The sequence below is a fragment of the Capra hircus genome, chromosome 9 (assembly GCF_001704415.2).
Source record: "Capra hircus breed San Clemente chromosome 9, ASM170441v1, whole genome shotgun sequence".
In the NCBI taxonomy this organism is placed as follows: domain Eukaryota; kingdom Metazoa; phylum Chordata; class Mammalia; order Artiodactyla; family Bovidae; genus Capra; species Capra hircus.
Genome location: NC_030816.1, coordinates 57927181 through 57949008, shown reverse-complemented (window position 1 = coordinate 57949008; position 21828 = coordinate 57927181). Strand labels below are relative to the sequence as shown.

General features: G+C 38.8%; 1 protein-coding gene across 2 annotated transcripts; it reads left to right on the top strand.

The window, feature by feature from the left end:
• On the top strand, nucleotides 11594-21380 carry TAAR1 (trace amine associated receptor 1). 2 transcript variants are annotated; one of them, XM_018053532.1, is made up of 2 exons: nucleotides 11594-11727; nucleotides 20078-21380. In XM_018053532.1, the coding sequence occupies exon 2, from the start codon at nucleotides 20195-20197 to the stop codon at nucleotides 21203-21205; it is 1011 nt and encodes a 336-aa protein (XP_017909021.1). In that variant the 5' UTR covers nucleotides 11594-11727; nucleotides 20078-20194; the 3' UTR covers nucleotides 21206-21380. The 2 variants fall into 2 exon arrangements, with proteins under 2 accessions (XP_017909021.1, XP_005684893.1); XM_005684836.2 differs by having other exon boundaries at nucleotides 11594-11774.

Sequence of the window (21828 nt, the reverse complement as noted above, 5' to 3'; positions counted from 1 at the left end):
AGGCATTTACAGGCTTAGGTTCTGATTTGCTCACATAGGTTTATAAGGTATTAGAACCACCTAAATTGAATGGTTTCCTTCTTTGAATTAACTTACTACTAAAAACAGGCACTTCCTCACATGAAACAATCCTTTAAATAAGCATTATTGCCTTCATTCTTCAAGGTAACATTGAGTCTTGGAGAGGATAAATATTCAAAGTCAATCAAAAATAAGTAGTTAAGATAATCTAAAACATCTAGCTCCTTTTGCCTCAAATATATGTAAAGTTGGTCCTTCATATCTGTGGTTAGTGTACCCACAGACTCAACCAACTGCAGATTGAAATTATTTGGAAAAAAATTTCAGAAAGTTCAGAATTTCAGAATATTCTGTGTGCTGGCAGCTGTTTACATAACATTTACGTTATGTGTGTGTACTAAGTTACTTCAGTTGTTTCCAACTCTTTGCAACTCTATGGATTGTAGTCCGCCAGGCTCCTCTATCCTTGAGCTTCTCTAAGTAAGAATACTGGAGTGGGTTGTCATTCCCTTCTCCAGGGGATCTTCCCTATCCAGGGATCGAACCTGAGTCTTCTGCATCTTCATCATTGGCAGGAGGGTTCTTTACCACTAGCACCACCTGGGAAACCCACTTACATTGTATTAGGTATTATAAGCAATTTACAGATGATTTAAAGTTCACGAGAGGATGTGCATAGGTTATATTCAAATACTCTACCATTTTGTGTAAGGGGTTGGGACATTTGAGTAGCATCCACTGGAGGTCCTGAAATCAATCCCCCTTGGATACCAGGGAGGGGTTTACTCTTCATGGTCCTATACTTTCTCTCTCTTTAGAATGTATTTTAGTCAGGAAAGACTAGGGAATGGTACAGTAATAAATAATATAAAAAGCACTCTGGCTCGTTAAAGCAAAAGTTTATGTCTACTTCATTCGGAGTCTATTCTAGGGAAGCTAGCCTTCACCAGAGCTGCTAGTTCACTTCAGTCACTCAGTCTTGTCGAACTCTTTGAAACCCCATGGACTGCAGTATGTCAGGCTTCCCTGTCCATAATCAGCTCCTGGAACTTTCTCTAACTCATGTCCATCAAGTTGGTGAGGCCATCCAACCATCTTATTCTCTGTCATCCCCTTCTCTTCCTGCCTTCAATCTTTCCCAGCATCAGGGTGTTTTCCAATGAGTCAGTTATTTGCATCAGGTGGCCAAAGTATCAAGTTTCAGCTTCAGCATCAGTCCTTCCAATGAGTATTCAAGACTGATTTCCTTTAGGATTGACTGGTTTCATCTCCTTGCAGTTCAGGGGACTCTCAAGAGTCTTCTCCAATACCACAGTTCAAAAGCATCGATTCTTCAGTACTCAGCTTTCTTTATAGTCCAGTTCTCACTTCCATATATGACTACTGGAAAAAAACACAGCTTTGACTAAGATAGGCCTTTGTTGACAAAGTAAGCAGTGTCTCTGCTTTTTAATATGCTATCTAGGTTGGTCATAGCTTTTCTTCCAAGGAGCAAGTGTCTTTTAATTTCATGGCTGAAGTCAACGTCTGCAGTGATTTTGAAGCCCGAGAAAACAAAGTCTGTCACTGTTTCCATTGTTTCCCCATCTATTTGCCATGAAGTGATGGGACTGGATGCCATGATCTTCATTTTTGAACGCTGAGTTTTCAACCCTTCCTTTATTCTCTGATCTATAGTTACACTATACTTCTTGCCTCTTGCCCCATTACTTTGTTGTCAATCCCATGTATATGCTAACTGCAAGCCAATACCAACAGTTGCTCAAACTTTCCATTCATCTAAAGGCAGTTTTACCTGTACTTGCCAGGTGTATGTAAAGGGCATCATAGATGTTTTGTGTACAGCATTTTGTAATTTAAAAAACATCTTAATGCACATTTTCTTTTATTTCACAAAGTGTTGGGGGCGGTCCAAGATGGTGGAGGAATAGGACAGGGAGACCACTGTCTCCCCTACAGATTCATCAAAAGATCATTTGAACACTGAGCAAATACCACAAAACAACTTCTGAACGCTGGTGGAGGACGCCAGGCACCCAGAAAGGCAGCCCATTTTCTTCAAAAGGAAGTAAGACAAAATATAAAAGATAAAAATAAAAAGAGGGACAAAAGAGTTACGGATGGAGACCCATCCCAGGTAGGGAGTCGTAAAAGAGGAGAAGTTTCCAAACACCAGGAAACCCTCTCACCATTGGGTCTGTGGGGCGTTTTGGAATCTCAGAGGGCAACATAATGGGGAGAAAAATATAAATTAATAAAACCCACAGATTATGTGCCTAACTGCAACTCCCAGCAGAGAAGCAGCCCAGACACTCACATCAGCCACCAGCAAGCGGGGGCTGAACAGGGAGGCACCAGCTACATTGCTTAGGGTAAAGACTGGGCCTAAATGCCCTTAGGGCAATCTGAGGGAGCTAAGGTGATATAGCAACCCAAACCATGGGATAGCCAGAGAGAGAAAAAAAAAAAAAGAGGAGGGAGAGAGAGAGAGAGAGAGATAGAGAACTTTCCTGTGAAAAGCTCTAACCTAAGGAACTGCTGGGCCTGCTCACAGAACAAAGGACTGAGCGAATACCAGAGGAGAGCTAGCTGGCAGCAGATCCGCCCATCCCCTGCTGGAGGCAGGGAGGCAGGCCAGTGCCAGCCAGAGCCAGAAGGCAAGGGACATCCTCTACCAAACTGTGAGCAGGCTCCCAGTTGCTAACCAAGTCTTCCTAGGATCCTGGACTATTGACATCCCCAGGAGAGTCACAGCCAGAGGTAAGCTCCCCAAAGGAGACGCACAGCACACCTGAGAAGGTGCTTCCACTGCGCACCCAGGAAACTGAGCAGCTGGAACGGGGTGGTGGTAGGGGAGGGAGGTGATAAGACACACTGCCCACCTGGAGAGGGTGTGCTTGCCAAGCACCTGATCACCTTAGCTGCTCAGACCTGGGAAGGGCACAAAACACAGGCCCAATTGAGTCTGTGCCTTTGTGGAGTACCCGAGAACCTGAACCTGAGCAACTTAGACCTGGGAAGTGCACGCAACCCAGGGCCCGCTTTAGACAGTTCCCCTGTAGAGCAACCTGGAGCCTGAGCAGTATAGACAGGAAAACACACGCCATGAGCAAACCCAGTGTGGCCCAGACACTGCGAGCACTCCCCACACACGCCAGTGATATATGTTTGCAGTGTTCCTCCCTCCGCAGCACAATTGAACAAGTGAACCTGAATAAATGACCACCTTCGCCCCCTTGTGTCAGGGTGGAAGTTAGATACTGAAGAGACTTGCAAACAGGAAGCCAAAATAAACAAAGAAGGAACCTCTTCAGAAGTGACAAGTGCAACAGATTAAAACCTTACAGTTAGCATTGGCTACTTTGGAAGGGACCTATGGACCCTGAGAAGTATAAGCTGGAACAAGGAACTGTCTGAAACTGAACTGACCCCACACTGCCCTCAACAGCTCCAGAGAAATTCCTAGATATATTTTACTATTATCATTTTTTAATTAAAAAAATTTTATTTTTAAGTTCTTTAGCACTCCTTTAATTTTCATTTTTAAAACCTACTGTTAGCTTGCCAAAAAATAGACTCTATTTTTAAGTTTTATATCTATCTATCTATCTATATATATATATATAATGACTTTTGCGATTCTGTTTTGTTTTTTTAATATTGTATTTTTGAGAGTCTAACCTCTATGCTAGATTTTTAATTTTTGCTTTTTGGTATTTGTTATCAATTCTGTACTTTTAAGAATCCAATCTTCAGTACCCATTTTTACTTAGGAGTGTGATTACTGGCTTGATTGCTCTCTCCCCTTTTGACTCTCCTTTTTCTTCCCCAGGTCACCTCTATCTCCTCCCTCCCCCTTCTCTTCTGCACTTAACTCTGTGAATTTCTTGGGTATTCTGGTCTGTGGAGAACACTGAAGCTCTCTGAGTGCTCTCCAGACTGTGGAGAGCCAATAGAGAATTGATTACTGGCTAGATTGCACTCTCCCTTTTTGATTCCCCCTCTTCTCCTCCTGGTCACCTCTATCTCCCTCCTCCCTCTTCTCTTCTCCATGTAACTCTGTGAACCTCTCTGAGTGTCCCTCACTGTGGAGAATCTTTTCACCATTAACATAGATATTTTATCATTCATGCCATATGCATGGAGATGTCTTGAGGCTACTGTAAGAATAAGACTGAAAGCCAGAGGCAGGAGGCTTAAATCCAAAACTTGAGAACACCAGAAAACTCCCTGGTTTAATTGTTCCTGCAGGGAACATTAATCAATAAGAACTCATCCAAAAGCCTCCATACCTACACTGAAACCAAGCTCTACCCAAGAGCCAACAAGTGGGTGTATCAGATTCTCAAAAAATGAATCTTTGAGCTTCATGTCCAATGTAATCTTTAGCTTTTTAGGTTATCAGTGTTTTCTTAGATAGCCACGCTAGACTGCAGCTTCCTGAGGGACTCACTGTTAATGCTGTTTGATTAAAGTGTTAGGTACTGATGTTTTGCTTAATGATTATTAAAGCTAGATTTTAATTGCATGTTTGAGTCCACCTGCAGTGCAGGAGACCCAGGCTCCACTCCTGGGTTGGGAAGATGCCCTGGAGAAGGGAATGGCAATCCACTCCAGTGTTATTGCCTGGAGAATTCCATGGACAGGGGAGCCTCGTGGGCTACAATCCATGTGGTCAACAAAGATTCGGACATGACTGAGTGATTAACACCTTTACACTTTCACTACCTTTATAAGAGCACCACACTACATTCTTCATAGTCAGTCTTGTAGCTTTAATAGCCACAGAGTTTGGTAGATTGCAGGGTGATAGGTAGAGGGCTAAGGTGAAAGAACACAATTAATATTAAATATATATACACTCCCTGAAGAAAGATTGAACTCAGTTGATCATATCTGTTAACATGGCATAGAGAATATACATTTTCCTTGAGACACTGAGAGAGGACTGTCAACATTAAGAGTGGAAATTTTTTGGACTTGGGAGGTAAATTTAGAAGGATCAGTGACAATGTGTTCATTGTGTTCCCTTGTGTGTGTTAAGAGGGAGCTCTTTTAATCTTTCTGTTTTGAAATCAGCTCCGTATGGTTGTCTGGTTGCAGAAATATAGCAAGTGCTCTTATCAGTGTGAATAGCTATTTAGCCATCGATATATTCTGGAAACTTTGAACTCCTGCCAAAGCAAAGAAAAGCCACCTGTCAGCATAGTGGTAGATTATCTGATAAATAGTTAATATTGGGGCAATATGCTTTGCAGACAGGATGAACTTTGAGTTATGAAAACATTAGTATCAAAAATACTGTTTTAATGGATTATGATGTTGATTTAGCTGAAATTATGAACCAGCTGATTTATTTTTTCCCTTCTATGATAAAATTTCATCTTGCTCTGTCAAAGACAACTAAGGATTTATTTGCCATAGCAGTATGAGTGGAAAAAAAAAAATGAAAATGCCTGACATTGTGTGTATTTAGTACTAGGAAACTAGTTGTTGTAGAGATCAATTATAAAATCATTATAGCAAGAAAATAAAACTATTAGCCTAAAAATATTTATAATTTAATTTTACCTGAAATATGTGAAAATTACCTATAGAGACTGATGAGAAAAATATAATAATTTTAGTGATGAAAACAATTACAAAAAGTATTTTGAGAATGTTTTGAAATTACTATTGTTGTTACTGTACTATTATTATTGTTCAGTTGCTCAGTCGTGTCTGACTCTTTGTCACCCCATGGACTTCACTATCTTCAGGAGTTTGCGCAAACTCATATCCATTGATTTGGTGATGCCATCCAACCATCTCATCCTCTGTCACCCCTTCTCCTCCTGCCCTCAGTCTTTTCCACCATCAGGGTCTTTTCCAATGAGTTGGTTCTTAACATCAGCTGGCCAAAGTATTGGAACTTCAGTTTCAACATCAGTCCTTCCAATGAATATTCAGGGTTGATTTCTTGTAGGATTAACTGATTCTCCAGGCAAGAATGCTGGAGTGGGTTGAAGATCTCCAGGGGATCTTCCCAACCCAGGGATCAAACTCCGGTGTCACACATTGCAGGCAGATTCTTTACCGTCTGAGCCACCAGGGAAGCCCCCAAATTACTGTTAGTATGTTATTATCTCACCTGCCTTTTTTTTTTAATGAAGATCATTTTTTAAAGTCTTAATTGAACTTGTTGCAACATTACCTCTCCTAACTTGTAAATAATATGATTCTCTTGCCCACTTATTCATAACACTTATGAATGTTAAGCAAAGTTCTCAATAGGGTGGTTATCTCAGTTTTTGCTATCTAGCTGTTTGAAGGGGCTGAGGGAGAAATCAGCTATAGAAAAGAAAACTCTTCACTCAAACTTTTTTCCCTCAAATTCTTCATCATGATTAGGAGCTGAAACTCTGGAGTCAGACAAATCTGGAATCAAAATCCACTGCTGCCCCTTAGTATAAATTAAAGTATCTAATTCTCATTCCTTCCTTTGTGAAGCAATTATAAAGATAGTATCTATTACTGTAGAGGTGTTATGGAAATAAACTAGAGCTTTCTCATAAGGCTCTTCATTCATTGACTAGTACTGTTTTAGGAAATGTTTCTCCTCCACTTTCTTTCTTCTCTCTCTCCTTTACTCTTTTTTCCTCCCCCTCTTCCACTCACCTTTCTCCTTTTCCTTCTTCATCTCTTTTCTTGCCTCTCCTCTTCTTCCTTATTATTTCCCTTTTATTATTATTATTATTGACAGTGACCAAGCTTAGGCTGTGCCCCCAGGAGAAGTATGTTTATGGTTTGTCTTCAATAGGTCCTAAGATGCAAGGGGAAGTCCAGAGAAGCACACTGTGGGAAATCCACTATTATAGTGTGGGAAATCCACAGGGTCCTAGTTTATTCCTCCTCCCCTCTCCACTGAGGGGAAAAAATGAGAAGGTTGAAGTGTTTCATACTGGGTCACTATATTCTAGGGTCCTTGGGAGGCAAGAGGAGGGATTCAGTATAAAAACCTATATCCTACAAAAATTTGCAAAAGGCTGCCCTCTATAGGTCCATGTGAATATAATATCTGGGTCAGAGATTCAAGTTTAGCAAGCAATTAACACTCAAGGTGTGGTGTCTTAAGATCAGTTAAGAAAGAAAAACTATCCTTTCTAAAGCGTATAAGCCATGCACCCCGTTACATTTTCATTGTTCTATTTGTGGTAGCCAAAGAATATGTATACAGACAGCCCATTCAAAGATCCTTCCTACAGTGTTTGTGAAAATATTCAGAGCTAGCTGCATCAGGATGATTTTATTAATGAGTCAATCTATTGACTGAATGGCTTTTTAAGAGATTTATGAAACCTGCTAACATCTGGTCTATCGTCAAGGCTCTGAACTGATCTCAATATTTGAAGTACCACTTTGTCTCTCAGCCTTCACACTATTTGTGTACGTGTGTATGATGAGCAGACTTTATTTTTTCACTCCAGTTTTGTTGAGATATAATTGACACACAGTGGTGTACAAATTTAAGATGTACAACATAGTTATACGACTGACATAAATTATTTTTCACTATAAATTTTTTACATGTTCATCATCTCATATAGATACAAAATTAAAGAAATAGAAGTAATTTTTTTTCTTGAGGTGAGAATTCTTAGGATTTTCTCAGTTTTCATATACAACATACGTGCATGCATGCTCAGTCATGTCCAACTCTTTGCAATCCCAGGGACGGTAGCCCACCAAGCTCCTCTGTCAATGGGATTCCCTAGTCAAGAATACTCTAGTGGGGCGCCATCTCCTCCTCCAGGGGATCTTCCTGACTCAGGGATTGAACCTGCACCTCCTGCGTCTTGGGCACTGGCAGACAGATATTTTACATCTGAGCCATATGACATACAGCAGTGTTAATTATATGTATCATGTTGTACATTGTATCCCAAGAACTTACTTATTTTATAACTGTTTTTTAGTTTTGACCACTTTCATCCAATTCCCCTCCTCCAACTCTGGTAACCACAAATCTGTCGAGGGACCAAGCAAAATCAAAAAGCTAACCTTTATCAAGTAAGAGAGAATTCCCTGCCTGGCTGGTTTTGAACTAGCAAAGTGGCTTTTTTCTGCCTTTGGATTCAAACTGCAGTATTGACCCTTTTTGGGTCTCAAGCCTCTTAATCCTTCGGAATAGAACTGCACTACTGACTCTCCTCGGTCTCCAAATTTCCAACTCACCCTGCAGATCCGGAAGCTTGTCAGCATCTATAATTACAGGAGTGAATGCTGAATAATCCCCTGGAGAAGGAAATGGCAACCCACTTCAGTATTCTTGCCTGGAGAATCCCCATGGACAGAGGAACCTGGCGGGCTGCAGCACATGGGGTCGCGAAGAGTTGGACATGACTGAGCGACTAAGCACACACATGCTGTATAATAAATCTGTCCGTATATGTGTATACAACCTACTAGTTCAGTTTTTCTGAGAACCCTGACTAATACATACCTGTTCTCAAGATAAACAATAACAGTCCTCAAGAAAAAGGACTGAAAGCATCATTTGTCATGCACAGTTTATTCAAATTCACTTGGTAGTTGGGGTGACCATCTGTGCTAAATAATTGGCTTTATCCAGAGGAAATATAAACTATTCTTTATGACAAAAGATAGCTTTCATCTTTGGAGTGAAGTGTTCATTGAGGTTAGGCTCTTACCAGTCCACAGAAACTAAGGGCTAGTGGCATCATCTTCCTGAATTATGTTTCAAAGAGTGATTCCCAGGTCCTTGGGCAAGACACTCCTGTGTCATAAAGCTGGCAAGAGTCAGCTTATTTTGCTTTTTAAAAAATTTACATATATTTCATAGAGATAGAGAAAGAACTTAAACATTTTCTAAAGTAACTGCTCTAAGAAAAGGGAGAGAATGGAGCCTCTTCCTTGATTTTCAAAAAGGAGAATTAAGTCTTTTATTTTGAATTTGTAGTTGCCCTTATACTTCCCTGAACTTCTCATCTCTTCAAAATAATATCCTATTTCATCTTCTTTTCACTGTCATATGTCTCAAAAAAAATTTAACCCAGCTACTTCTATTTTTTCACTATGCACTATCTTTCTTGGGCTTCCTTAGTAGCTCAGACGGTAAAGCATCCGACTGCAATGCAGGAGACCCGGGTTCGATCCCTGGTTCGGGAAGATCCCCTGGAGAAGGAAATGGCAGCCCACTCCAGTATCCTTGCCTGGAAAATCCCATGGACAGAAGAGCCTGGCGGGCTGTACAGTCCATGGGGTCACAAAAGAGTTGGACATGACTGAGCGACTAACACACACTATCTTTCTAGTCTCATGCATCTAGCTTTCCTTTGACCTCCTCCCTGTAGTCCACAATAATCTGGTAATTGCTTCAAAATCACTAATGGCATCTGCTTTAACCTATCACCTTACTTTCAGCTCATTTCCTCCTGCTTCCTCTCTGTCTCTCCTTTTAATCCTCTACCACAGATTCAGCTTCAACTATTACCACTAGGTTGCTGCCTTCCAAATCAATACCACATGCTATGACTTTTCTTGTGCCATCAATGTAAATATTCATCTAATCTGCTAAAAATCTCAGATAGTCAACTGATCAGTAGTTATTGAGCACCTACTATGTGCTGGGTCCTAAGGATAAAGCAGTGAAAAGAGCATATATGTTCCCTGTCTTCATGGAGCTCATGAATTCTATAGGAGTGCCCCACTCGAAAGATCAGCAGATAGCCTGTGTGGCCAGAGACGCAGATCATGTCTTCACTGTGAGCCATTCAGTGGTGGAACTGAAATCAACCAATCCTTCATTTTATAATTAAGAAGGTGATGTTCACAGAACAAATGTGCATTGAGTGTTTATGGTGTGAAGGCACTATTTTAGATGATGGAGAGATAGTAATGAACAAAGCAGATAAGATCTTTAATTTCCTGGAACTTAATTAATTCCAATACATGAGACATTGTGCTTTCTCACTCATTCACAAAATGACAGGTATATATGTCAGTTAGGCACACATTGGCCCTAGTTTTGGAACTATGAATAATATTTTCTAGGTATACTGTTAATCAGAAATAAACTTGGGTGTTGCTTCTTAACCTTTAATATACAGGAATTTCTGAAGATGGAGTTACATTTACTTAGTAAAAGGTCATCTTCATCTAGTGAAGGGTAATTTTCATTTTACACTTTCTTTCTTTGTATGGTTGCAACTTTTGTTAATGGCTGTTTAGATCATAGGTGGCTCATCGTGCGGTGTCAGCACTTCTCTGGTGTCAGCATTTCTCCAAGGAAGAGAATGGGTAATAGATCTCAGTAGCTTCTTTCAGAAATACAGCTTAACTCAGTTAGTTGTTCCTATGAAAATGCTGTGTTAAAATAAACAAAAACCACCAAACTCAGTAGCTTAATATAATAGCCACTTAAGTGCATGAATCAGTAGGGTCAGCAAGGATGGTTCTGCAAATCCTGGATAGCTACATGTCCCAGTTTGCTCTACATGCCCCTCAACCTCCTTGGACAAGTGGACTTTGCTGGGGTGTGTTCTCCTCATGGGGATGACACAGAGGACATTAATAAACAGGTGAGTCCCCTTAATGACTAGGCTTGGAACTGGCACCCTTTTATTTCTGTCTACATTCTTTTGGCCAAAACAAGCTAAATGGCAAAGTTCAAGTTCAAAGGACAAGGAAATGGGGCCTTCCACTCCCAGTGAAGCGAAGACAAAGGTGGAAATGTTAGAAGAATGAGAATTGGAACCAGTAATCAAGCTGTCATAATGATTCTATGATTTCCTATGGCAGAATGACAGATTGATAGAAATAGATGAGAAACTATACTTGTTCACCCATTTATTTTGCCATGTTGAAGGCACTGGCTCCTTGTTTTGAAAGAAGGTCGTTTTGGAAGTTCTATATATAGGAATTTAAAAATTGGTGGGCTAAATATGTATCATCTCTAAAGCGGTTTTCTTAAAATTGTGATTAGTAGCATTATTGAGGTACAAACCCCACTCAGCTAAAAAAGTGAAATCAAATAAAATAGAATATTAGAGTGAATTGAATGAGGTAAGGGTATTTTTAATGACAGCATTGCTTCTGTTATGAATGCATACTTATATATGTATTGAGTCATGAGCTAAAATGCATTTTTCCTACCATGATTAAAAATAAAATTATTTTCTAGTTATGTTATTAGGTTTAAAAACAGTCTAATCTTTAAAAACTGCCCTTGATCAAATACAAGTCATCTATTTTGAGAGTGAGGAGTTTTGTTTTTGCTTTTTAGTGCTAGTTATCTCCTTTGTACAGATACCTAATACAGGAGTATTTTTCTTTCAAATCAATCAACAATTAAGGTAGTCTTAATGGACATTTGTTTTAGTTTATATGCTGTTAACATCCATGACTGTGGTTCCTGGTGGCTTATGCTTGAGATAATTTTTAAAGTAACAGTGATATTTACCTTCTCTATTTAATTTGCTCACTGCTAGCTTCCTGGTGCTCATTTAGAATAAATACACCTCTCATCTATTTTTCTCGATAGTATACTGTTACCTGTTTCAGAAAGATTTATTATCAGCTTATCTTTTCCAGATGTTAATATTTGCGTCATTCTGTCTGCATTAACTGCAGTCTATTATTGATCAGCATTGGCTCAAGCCAGCAGCAGGTGTACAGGACACGAGTAAGGATGGCCTCCTCTCAAAGGTAGTGTTTCTGCTTATCCACTTGCTCTGTGACCCTTTCCTGAGAAGGTAGGTCTGAACACAATGAACAGCCTTTCAAACCACAGAGATTAGCCGGGAGGCCCGGGTGATCTTTTACAGGGAAAATGCTCAAGGGAGTAAGAGTTATCAATGGTTGGTACTTACAAATATTATTAAGATTTAGGGTTATTTGATGGGAAGATTCTCTACTGTCATTTTAGTAGGAGAGGATAAAAATAGTTACATATATTTTAAATAGCTTACTTTATATGAGCTTTTCAAAATATTTCACCTTGATTAAAAATTCACCTGTGGGTGGCTAGAAAATTAGAAAAAGGATTTTTTAAAAATGTTCTTTCCTTGTACAATGAAGGAAATTCCATGTTGTGTTTGGCTAGTTTTAATGTAATAATGGAATATTCATGAAAATTTTTCAAGTTTACAAATTAAATTGTATCTTATTGTTGCTATATATGAAACTGCAGAACTAAAATCTTATTTGTGGCAAATACTGTTTGGGGGGAAATGCTGGTGCATTTCTGAATTATGTTGTGCTTTAATATGTGTGCCTCTGTGTGTGTGTGTTTATATGTGCCATGTATTAGATACATTAACTTAGAATCTCCTGGTTTTGATGACCTAAATCTGATGTACTATTATCTTTTGTGTAAGATAGCAGAGATGCTCTCAGGTATAGGGTATTTACTTTATCATAATATTGTGGAGATTGTTTTCTGTCTTATCTATTGGTCTATGCTGATGCCTAAGCAAACAAATGAATTTTGCCATGTTTCCTGTTACTTAAACTGGAAACAATTTGCTTCCAGGGATGTTCCACCTCGACACCCCGTGAGTTATGACTTAAATATTTGGAAATCCTGTCTTTTATCTCTTTCTCTCTTTTAGAATAAATATTTTTCAAATATTTCTCAAAAGTATTCCAAATATTTTTCAAAAGTATTTCTTCCATTATTTTAAAAAACACTAGATAAATTACAGAGCTGCAAACATATTTGTGAATAACATTATTATCAAGTCCATTTCTAATTTTGATTCCGAATTTTGTATAACAGAACAAAAACAGCATATGGGTCAGTTAAGAAATTTAGCAAAAGTGTGATTTTTCATAATAAATTCTTTACTCAGGTGAAGAATTATACAAACACATGAAGCACAAATAATATAATTTTTAATAATCATTTATCAATAGCTTTTTGAAAGTTTCATTTGAAACAATTCACAACCTACTTAATTTTATTAAATATTTTTTCAGAAAATGAAAATGAAGCATTTTCATAGTAGGAAACTTGGAAAATGTAAAAATTATAGAGAAGAAAGAAAAACTAGTCCATTATTTCACCTAGGAAAAATTAATGTTAAATTTCATATTTTTCCCTTTTTGTTATTTATTTATTTAATGAATTTCAAACTTACCATTTTGAGCAGTTGGAGCTATTATTCCTCACCTATTCTTCATGCTTTTATACATATGTGTGTGTTCAAGTGCATGCTACTTTAAAACACTCTGCATATTTCTCTTTACTTGACAAGATCTCATGGACATCTCTCTATGTCTTATTATAAAAAGAGTCAACTCCTCCAATGTGACATCTTTTTGAACACATATCTACTGAGGTTTATGTGTCTAATATAAGTTTAGACAATTTTACTTTTTACTTTTGTTGCTGTGATGAAAACTATCACACTGAACATTTGCTGGGTAAAGCAATTTGGAATTTTAAAATTTAAAACATGCAGCTGGAGAAATTTTCCAAAATTAAATCATTAATTTTGCATCTTAGGATCCAGGCATGAAGTGTCTTGCCAGCTACTCACTAAGTCTGATTAAAACTAGAAATTATTGAAATAGCTGAAAATTTAAATTTCAATATTCAGTGTTTTCTTGAAATTTACTTTTTTCTATTTAAAAATTTTTTTAGAAAGCATTGTATTGTGTCATATTGTCATAATTTTTTTGATATAAACTAAATCTTTATTTAGATAATATTATTCACTATGTTTGCTTTTATTCTTGGTGATGGTGGTTTGGTTGCTAAAGTTGTGTCTGACTCTTGTGACCCCATGGACTGGAGAGCACCAGGCGAGTCTGTTCGTGGAATTTCCCTTCTTTAGAAGATCTTCCTGACCCAGAGATTGAACCCAAGTTTCCTGCACTGCAGGTAGATTCTTTACCAACTGAGCCAACAGGAAAGCCCAAATTCTAGCACTGCCTACCACTACCCTTCTAAATCAAATCCCTTACGATAATGCAATGGAAGTGGCAAATAGATTTAAGGGACTAGACCTGATAGACAGAGTGCCTGATGAACTATGGACGGAGGTTTGTGACATTGTACAGGAGACGGGGATCAATACCATCCCCATGGAAAAGAAATGCAAAAACACAAAACGGCTGTCTGAGGAGGCCTTACAAATAGCTGTGGAAAGAAGAGTAGCAAAAAGCAAAGGAGAAAAGGAAAGATATAAGCTTCTGAATGCAGAGTTCCAAAGAATAGCAAGGAGAGATAAGAAAGCCTTTCTCAGCAATCAATGCAAAGAAATAGAGGAAAACAACAGAATGGGAAAGACTAGAGATCTCTTCAAGAAAATTAGAGATTGGTAACATTTCATGCAAAGATGGGCTCGATAAAGGACAGAAATGGTATGGACCTAACAGAAGCAGAAGATATTAAGAAGAGGTGGCAAGAATACACAGAAGAACTGTACAAAAAAAGATCTTAATGACCCAGATAATCATGATGGGGTGATCACTCACCTAGAGCCAGACATCTTGGAATGTGAAGTCAAGTAGGCCTTAGAAAGCATCAATACGAACAAAGCTAGTGGAGGTGATGAAATTCCAGTTGAGCTGTTTCAAATCCTGAAAGATGATGCTGTGAAAGTGCTGCATTCAATATGCCAGCAAATTTGGAAAACTCAGCAGTGGCCACAGGACTGGAAAAGGTCAGTTTTCATTCCAATCCCAAAGAAAGGCAATGCCAAAGAATGCTCAAACTATCGCACAATTGCGATCGTCTCACATGCTAGTAAAGTAATGCTCAAAATTCTCCAAGCCAGGCTTCAGCAACATGTTAACCATGAACTTTCATATGTTCAAACTGGTTTTTGAAAAAGCAGAGGAATCAGAGATGAAATTGCCAACATCCACTGGGTCATCAAAAAAGCAAGAGTTCCAGAAAAACATCTATTTCTGCTTTATTGACTATGCCAAAGTGTTTGACTGTGTGGATCACAATAAACTGTGGAAAATTCTGAAAGAGATAGGAATACCAGACCGTCTGACCTGCCTCTTGAGAAACCTATATGCAGGTCAGGAAGCAACAGTTAGAACTGGACATGGAACAACAGACTGATTCCAAATAGGAAAAGGAGTATGTCAAGGCTGTATATTGTCACCCTGCTTATTTAACTTCTATGCAGAGTACATCATGAGAAACGCTGGGTTGGAAGAAGCACAAACTGGAATCAAGATTGCTGGGAGAAATATCAATAACCTCATATATGCAGATGACACCACCCTTATGGCAGAAAGTGAAGAGGAACTCAAAAGCCTCTTAATGAAAGTGAAAGAGGAGAGTGAAAAAGTGGGCTTAAAGCTCAACATTCAGAAAATGAAGATCATGGCATCTGGTCCCATCACTTCATGGGAAATAGATGGGGAAACAGTGGAAACAGTGTCAGACTTTATTTTTGGGGGGGGCTCCAAAATCACTGCAGATGGTGATTGCAGCCATGAAATTAAAAGACACTTACTCCTTGGAAGGAAAGTTATGACCAACCTAGACAGCATATTCAAAAGCAGAGACATTACTTTGCCAACAAAGGTCCATCTAGTCAAGACGGTGGTTTTTCCAGTGGTCATGTATGGTTGTGAGAGTTGGACTGTGAAGAAGGCTGAGTACCGAAGAATTGATGCTTTTGAACTGTGGTGTTGGAGAAGACTCTTGAGAGTCCCTTGGACTGCAAGGAGACCCAACCAGTCCATCCTAAAGGAGATCAGTCCTGGGTGTTCATTGGAAGGACTGATGTTGAAGCTGAAACTCCAGTAATTTGGCCACCTCATGCGAAGGGTTGACTCAGTGCAAAAGACACTGATATCAGAGGGATTTGGGGCAGGAGGAGAAGGGGACAACAGGGGATGAGATGGCTGGATGGGATCACCACCTCTATGCGCATGAGTTTGGGTAAACTCCAGGAGTTGGTGATGGACAGGGAGGCCTGGCATGCTGCGGTTTACGGGGTCGCAAAGAGTCGGACACGACTGAGTGACTGAACTGACTGATGCTTCAACTGGAATGTAAGTTCCAGAAGAGCAGGGAATTTCACTGTCTGTTCACCACTCTTGCCTCAGCGCATAGTGCCTGACAGGAAGAAGGCACTCAATTTTAGTATCTTGAAAAAGAATGACTGCCTTTCTGTTTGTATTTAAGCTTAGTGTATGTAATATTCCTCTGCTTGATTCACAAGGTCAGTGATTCAGTTTTTAGTTGTGGACAGGATTTCCAAATATTTAAATTATGACTCATCCCTAGTGACTCAGATGGTAAAGAATCCACCTGCAATGCAAGAGACCTGGATTCAATCCCTGAGTCAAGAAGATTCCCTGGAGAAGGGGATGGCCATCCACTCCAGTATTCTTGCCTGGAGAATTCCATGGACAGAGGAGCCTGGTGGGCTACAGTCCACTGGGTCACAAAGAGTCAGACATGACTGAAGGGACTAAGCAGAAGCAGCATGGAATGTCCAGATGGGACATCCCTGCAAGCAAATTGTTTCCATCTTTAAGTAACAGGAAGCATGGCAAAATCCATCTGTTTGTGGAGACATCAGCATAGACTGATAGATAAGAGAGAAAATCATCTTCAGCTATATTATGATAAGGTAAACACACTATACCTGAGAGCATCTCTGCTATGTTACACAGAATATAATAGTGCATCAGATTTAGGTCATCAAAACTAAGTGATTCTTAAGTTAATTTGAGATTTTGGATTTATAGGAAGAGACCAAATTATGTCTAATGCAAAGTTAAACTCTGCATCGTATTAATGTGAACGTAAGTACATATCTGGTGTCTTTAGTTAAATAAGAAAGTGAGATAGCCATGCAGAGCAAACATGTGGAGGACATGCTTTTTGGAAGACAGAAGAGTAAGGAGCTGAAAGTCCGTTACTGAATCATTTAGGTGGACGAGAAAATCATGAAGAATTTTAGCAGGAGTAGCTTTGGAGAAAGTGAGAGTAGGCCCGGAGCTAACATCTTCAAGATATAGAAAAGTGACTTGAAGTCTGAAGTCTGCAGCAAGAGGAGGTATAGTCTGAGCAGAGCTTCAAAGTTTGCAAGGGATGGAAGTTAGGAAGGAGGGAGGGATAATGATTTGCAATGTCAATGAGTACAAGAGGACATGTTTTTCTTCCAAGTCTTGTAAAAGAAAAGATAACCAAGGATGCAGGAGAGGAAACAATTATCTTTGATAAGGCTGTAGGGAAAGAGATATCCTCAGAGGAAAGAAAGTTTCAGTTAGAACAAAGAGAGGGAAGTTTTTTAAAAAGAGCCTAAGGAAATAGGGTGATGATCATGAGCTCCAGAGGGAATACATGGAAGTGTTTGTGAGTGGGTAGTGGATGAGTAGATTAAGAGATAGGTTCACATACAGGAGATAAGTTCTGTAATTGTACAGACTAGTATGGGATTGAAAGTCTGAGCCATTAGAAACGGGTAGTTGAAGGAACCAGGGACAAATGGCATGGTGAAATTAGCATTGATGGCCTTTTTATTGGGAAGTTGGGGACACTCTACCAGTGAAGTCCTGTCTTGCTAGACAGATCTACTTCAAACTATAATGCCTAACAATATATTTTAAAATCAAGTATCAGTTTCAAACATTAGGTAATTAGATCATTTGAACAGAACTGTTGACTTAACTAGGTATCAGAGCATGCATGTTAAGTCGCTTCAGTAGTGTCTGACTCTTTACAACCCCATGGACTGTAGCCCACCACGCTCCTCTGTCCCTGGAATTCTCCAGGCAAGAATACTGGAGTGTGTTGCCATGCCCTCCTACAGGGGATCTTCCTGACCCAGGGATCCAGCTGGAGTTTCTTACGTCTCCTGAATTGTCAGGCACTTTCTTTGCCACTAGCACCACCTGGGAAGCCTAGCTAGATATCATAGATATTTATTAACTTTCTGTATTGCTATAGTATGTTCAACTTGGTAATTTGTAAATACAGAGAGTAATCATTTCTAGCTAGCTAAATTCTTAAACTGGTATTTCATGTTCTTAGATAAGTTTTCAACTCATAATATCATGTGTATTTATTTAAATAAATTTATTTAAATTTATTAAAAATGGATCTATTAGATCTATTAAAATATATCTATTAAAATAAATTTATTTAAAAATAGATTTACTTTTAAAAATACATTTATTTAAATAAATCTATTTTAAAAATACACCCCAGTACTCTTGCCTGGAAAATCCCAGGGATGGGAGCCTCATGGGCTGCTGTCTATGGGGTCGCACAGAGTCAGACACGACTGAAGTGACTTAGCAGCAGCAGCAGCATTTAAAAAATAAATTATAATATTTAAAAATACTTGCACAAAAATTATGCACAAAGTTCTAAAGTTGACCAGACAGATTATTGTTCTGAAGTGTCATTGATATTATGAATACTTTCTCAGATACAATGCTTCAGGCTTTCTTTCTCTGAAAACAAGATGTATCATTATGAGGAGGAAGCCATTTGGTTTTTATCAGGGAATGAAGAACAAAGCATACAAAGTTGTCAGATGACTCTTTCATCATCCATGAATATATCTTCTAAAGCTGAGCAATCAGTTTTTTTCCCCCCCACCTTCCCTTACTTATATTTGGACCCTAGTTCCTGCTGAGTGAAGTTGCTCAATGTGATACTAGGCAGGGATATTTTCTTAATTGGTAGAAATTATTAGCAAACGTTCTAAACATTGTTTGATTCCTTTAATATATCAACAACAAAAGTAAAAGGAAGAAGGAAAAGGGGGCAATAGTGAGAAAAAAACTTTAAATTTTAGTTTAGTTGAGAGCACATAAATTTTGTAGTAAAAAAAAAATCCATCATTTGTTTAGTGAAGTTTCAATTATAATTCAAACATTATACAATTCAAATAATGTAAGTATATTTAGTCTGCTGTTTGTTCTGTCATAAAGTGGGCCTGGACTTCTACTAAAATAAATCTTACAGATGCATTTGATATGTTTCCTCCTGGGAATAAAAGGCAGAAACAGACTAGGGGGAGAGATGTTTCAAGTTTATTAAAATATCCATTTTCAGTTCAGTTCAGTTGCTCAGTCATATCCTACTCTTTGCGATCCCATGAACTGCAGCATGCCAGGCCTCCCTGTCCATCACCAACTCCCAAAGTCCACCCAAACCCATGTCCATTGAGTCGATGATGCCATCCAACCATCTCATCTTCTGTTGTCCCCTTCTCCTCCTGCCCTCAATCTTTCCCAGCATCAGGGTCTTTTCCAATGAGTCAGCTCTTTGCATCAGGTGGCCAAATTATTGGAGTTTCAGCTTCAACATCAGTCCTTCCAATGAACACCCAGGACTGATCTCCTTTAGGATGGACTGGTTGGATCTCCTTGCAGTCCAAGGGACTCTCAAGAGTCTTCTCCAACACCACAGTTCAAAAGCATCAATTCTTCGGCGCTCAGCCTTCTTCACAGTACAACTCTCACATCCATACATGACCACTGGAAAAACCATAGCCTTGACTAGATGGACCTTTGTTGGCAAAGTGATTTTATTCTTCCAATTCCAGTTTTGGATAAATTTAGATTCTTATGTGGTCTTGATCTAAACTGTCAGCCCAGAGGGAGTGAGAAGAGATGAAAAGGAGAATAGATTCCTGGAATTCTAAGACTTCTTGCTATTTCCTAGCATCTTCCCAATATAATGACAGCTTATTCACTGATAACCAGAATTTACTTTGTTCCTCTGAACTCTCTCTCCTCCTCTTTTTATCTTTATAATTTACAAGTATACACATAATATACATTAAACATATACTGCAAAATATATTGCAAGTTCCCCACAATTTAGCTATTACAGAATTACAGAATCATATATTTCAAACTAATAATTCAGCTTTACATTTCCAACACAGTGACTAACATGAAGTAGATGTTAAAAACAACTTATAGGAACTGAACTTACTGAACTGAACTTGGAAATAAAAACTCTTTCTAAAATAATCATTTTTCAGCAAGAAGTAACAGGTAAATGCATTAAAAGTGAGAAGAATCAAATTGTTGATACTTTCCTTTTTCACCCCCATAGGTTTCTGGGATATATATATGGAAGTAAGAGAAGGAACTCTAACCTGATCATGGATTTCGAAGAGAGACTCCTCAAAGCACGAAGGAAAAGATAACAACCAGTGCATTGTCCTTAGAAATGATGTCCTTTTGCCACAATAAAATTAATATGTCCTGTGTGAAAAGCAGCTGGTCAAATGACATCCGGGCTTCCCTGTACAGTTTAATGGTGCTCATAATTCTGACCACAATGGTTGGCAATCTGCTAGTTATTATTTCGATATCACACTTCAAGCAACTGCATACCCTAAATAATTGGCTCATTCAGTCCATGGCTACTGTGGACTTTCTTCTGGGGTGCCTGGTCATGCCTTATAGCATGGTGAGATCCATTGAGCACTGCTGGTCTTTTGGAGAAGTCTTCTGTAAAATTCACACCAGCACTGACATTATGCTGAGTTCAGCATCCATTTTTCACTTATCCTTCATTTCCATTGACCGCTACTATGCTGTGTGTGACCCACTGAGATACAAAACCAAGATCAACATCTTGGTTATTTCTCTGATGATCTTCATTAGTTGGAGTATTCCTGCTCTTTTTGCATTTGGGATGATATTTCTGGAGCTAAACGTCAAAGGAGCTGAAGAGATGTATTATAAACACAGTCACTGCATAGGGAGTTGCTCTGTCTTCTTCAGCAAAACATCTGGGGTTCTGGCCTTTATGACTTCTTTCTATATACCTGGCTCTATTATGCTCTGCATCTATTGTAGAATATTTTTCATAGCAAAAGGCCAGGCAAGATCAATTCATGATGCAAAGCAGAAGGTTCAAATTGGGTTGGAAGAGAGAAAAGGAATTTCACGAAGCAGAGAAAGGAAAGCTGCAAAGACTTTAGGGATTGTGATGGGAGTTTTCTTAACATGCTGGTGTCCTTTCTTTGTCTGCATGGTCATGGACCCTTTCCTGGACTATACTATCCCACCCACTTTGAACGATGCATTGATTTGGTTTGGCTACTTGAATTCTACTTTTAATCCAATGGTTTATGCATTTTTCTACCCCTGGTTCAGAAGAGCACTAAAGATAATTCTGGTTGGTAAAATTTTCCAAAAAGATTCATCTAGGAGTAAATTATTTTCAGAATAAATCCATAGAATTATTATGCTTTCAGTCAGTCAGTTCAGTCACTCAGTTATGCCCGACTCTTTGTGACTCCATGGACTGCAGCACTCCAGGCTTCCCTGTCCATCACCAACTCCTGGAGCTTACTCAAACTCATGTCCATCAAGGCTGTGATGCCATCCAACTATCTCATCCTCTATTGTCCCCTTCTCCTCCTGCCTTCAATCTTTCCCAGCATCAGGGTCTTTTCTGCTGAGTCAGTTCTTCACATCAGATGGCCAAATTATCAGAGTTTCAGCTTCAGCATCAGTCATTCCAATGAATATTCAGGACTGATTTCGAGTGTTTTACAAAATAGTTGATGATTATATTTACAAACATGAATAATATCAACCACATGTGCCAACTTCAGGGACTTTTATGAAATATTTGGTTCAAAGATTGTACAGTGAGATATGATGCTTACATCTTGCTTTTTATTTGCCATTCGTATTATGTATATTGAAGCTTTACAAGACCAGAAATTAAGAACTTAAAATTTTAAAGAACACTTCCTACCCTTACATGAACTGCCATGAAACTGTCAGTGGTACCTTACTCAGTTGTTCAGTGGTGGAAACTAAGAGGCTACATTTGGAGATGGCAAT

Coding starts and splice junctions, on each gene's coding strand:
- TAAR1 (XM_018053532.1), top strand. CDS start 20,195: ATGATGTCCTTTTGCCACAATAAAATTAATATGTCCTGTGTGAAAAGC.